Source organism: Nematolebias whitei, unplaced genomic scaffold (genome assembly GCF_014905685.2).
Source record: "Nematolebias whitei isolate Nwh7 unplaced genomic scaffold, NemWhi1 Nwh_scaf_2422, whole genome shotgun sequence".
Lineage (NCBI taxonomy): Eukaryota > Metazoa > Chordata > Actinopteri > Cyprinodontiformes > Rivulidae > Nematolebias > Nematolebias whitei.
Window position 1 is genome coordinate 3335 of NW_023620967.1, and position 2665 is coordinate 5999.

General features: G+C 36.7%; 1 protein-coding gene across 1 annotated transcript; it reads right to left on the bottom strand.

Moving 5' to 3' along the window:
- Positions 1–122: 122 nt before the first annotated feature.
- Positions 123–2460, bottom strand: LOC119429543 (52 kDa repressor of the inhibitor of the protein kinase-like). Its single transcript, XM_037697154.1, has 4 exons — positions 2337–2460; positions 1754–1875; positions 756–906; positions 123–656 (listed from the first exon to the last, which is right to left on the bottom strand). Exons 2-4 carry the CDS (start codon positions 1848–1850, stop codon positions 326–328), a joined length of 579 nt encoding a protein of 192 aa, XP_037553082.1. The 5' UTR covers positions 1851–1875; positions 2337–2460; the 3' UTR covers positions 123–325.
- Between the last annotated feature and the right edge of the window lie 205 nt (positions 2461–2665).

Genomic DNA, 2665 nt, shown 5'->3' on the forward strand with positions numbered 1-2665 from the left:
AAAAAAAAAAAAAAAACACCGAAGAAGAATGAAAGACGTCATCCTCTTAAAGGCACAGTACCACTCCTTAACTCTAACAACATAAATGCAAACTAAGCCCGCAAATAATAACATTACTTCAATTGCAAAAATAACTCATCTTTTTACTTTGCTTTGTTAGACATTGTTTTTTATGAATGAAATTAATGAATTGAAAAATACAATACAATCCACATCTACACATAAAAAAATGACACTATAGAGTAAGATTAAAATTTCTCAAGACAAATGTAGTTTTGCAAAACCTTTTTTTTTTACAATGCATAAGACAGTTTTGTCCAACATCTTATATCTCTGGATAGACAAGTGAGTCCAGCTCCATCCTCCTCGAGTGTTTGTTTGCAAACACATCAACAACTCTGTCAAGGTCAATGTGTTTGCTGTAGTGAATGTGAAGTAGTGCCAGTGATGAGAGACGCTCCTTCCCCATTGATGCCCGCATGTAGCTGTTCAGTCGACGAAGGGCACTGGCACTGCGCTCACACTCGCAGGAGGTGACAGGGAGTGTGCAGGCCAGTTGAAGTAGGACATGCAGGTTGGGGTACAGGTCTCGGTCACACTCTTTAATGGAACCTGCAGGGGTGTTCGGCCTCTGTGACCCAGGCACTCTGCCATACCTAGCAGAACAATTTAAACAAAAATGTTCTGTATAGCAATGTTGTAACATTCAATTTCTAAAATGGGCTTCTCAGGTGCTTAACTTCAAAATAACTTACTTCAACTTCCACCTTGTAATCTCTTGGTCAACAAGTTCTGGACTGGGTAGGTCTTCGGCATACATGCTCACAATCTCTGTGGTGTCGAGATGACGATTGCATATCACAGATGGCACTAGTCCCAACAAGGAGCTAGCTGTGGCAGACAGGGCTGAGTACAAGAAAGAAACTTTGTAAGAAACATACTTAAGTTTCAAGTTTTATATGTAATTTTTAACTTATCTGTAATTTTTTAAAATGTATTAAATTTTTATTTGTATGCTCTATGACCTCTGTAATATGTACACAATTGTTCAAAAGTTTTGGGTCAACCAATTAACATGTATTTTACCAAGAAAGCTCACACTTATGTAGTCAAATTAGTTTCAAAATGAAAAGAAAATATGTTCATCAAATTGATCAATTTGGACTGACTAACAGAAAATGCCACTGGAACACAGGAGTGATGGCTGAATAAAAAGAGAGTCAAGTGTGTATGCCTATATAATGTTTCTCCACCAGAGGGCGCACTGCAAAGGCTGAAAAAAAATCCTTGGGTCTTTGAAAAGTGGTGGTGGCTTCATACAAAATTAGTTTTTTTTATGCTTTTTAACATTAAAATGATATTATACATGAAAAATAAAGTTGATATTGCTTTAAAAACACCCATTTCCAGACATAACAGTCATTCACTGCATTGACTGTAGTTCTGATTACTTTTGTTATTTTAATTGCATAAAATTGTGATGTTTATTACAAAAATGTTTTGCCAGCAGATTCAGCATTACATGTATGCATATTGTCATTTATCCTAAGAAGATTATTACTACTATATTTCTTCAGCACTAGATGTTATTGATAAAAAAAATATGTATGAAAACAAAAATGCTAATAGTCTGGGGAAAAACAGGAAGGAAGGTGCTATACAAATAAAGTTTATTATTATTATTATTAATTCTAAGACATATTATTGACAAATCTATTTTACAAGAAGATCTGTTTTATTTATCTTTTTTTACCTGGAACTCTCGGTTTCTTTGAAACAAAGTTGAACATTGAAGCACAACCTTCAGCTGCTCTTTTCCTCTCTCTGTCCTTCTGCTTGCACCTACCCATCAAGGTTGGTATCCAGCACAGAAACCTGAAAAACAGTTTTTCTGAATGTTTGTTCTTTTGAAAAATTATCCAAACATTTATTTTTCACCATATTCAACACTGCTAAGTTATTGTATACATGTATCCTGTCCAAACTAAGCCTGAGGCCTGTAGCTTTTGTTTAGAAAAAACATGGACGCTCCGTTTCAGGCTTCCTGTGATTAACTGTGTCCTATCACTGTAAACTTAGCTTTAGGGATAGAATGGGGGTGACACTGGTACCAATTTCAGATAAATTACTGTTCCCAACATGGCGGAAATAGACAAAAACAAGGAAAAAAAACATGGCGAAAATCGTCGTCACAAACTTAGCTTAGCTATAGCATGTTTTAGCATTATCCCATATCTTATAAAAACGTGACCCACTTCTAATCTCTCTAACATCAAACGGTACTACTTTAAATACACAAATGAACAGTTGAATCAAAAACCACAATGTAATTTTACCGTTTGAATCCACCGTGTTGCCTTCCAAGCCAGGACAGAGTGAACGTCGTCTCCACCTCGCAGTTCTATATCTCGCGGGAGTTGTAGGTGGGACTTCATTGGCAAAGTGGGCGGTTCGTTCGAACCCCCCGAACCCCCCCTGGCTACGCGCATGATATATATATATAAACTACTACTTACAACTTGTACTACTGTTCCTACTTCACGGTTTTTCACTTATTGTGGGTCTTCAGGGTACGGATCCCCGCGATAAACAAGGGACTACTATATATCAAAACATAGACATTTTTGTCATCTTTCCATTAGTATGTCTGGTTTGGCTGTAGGAG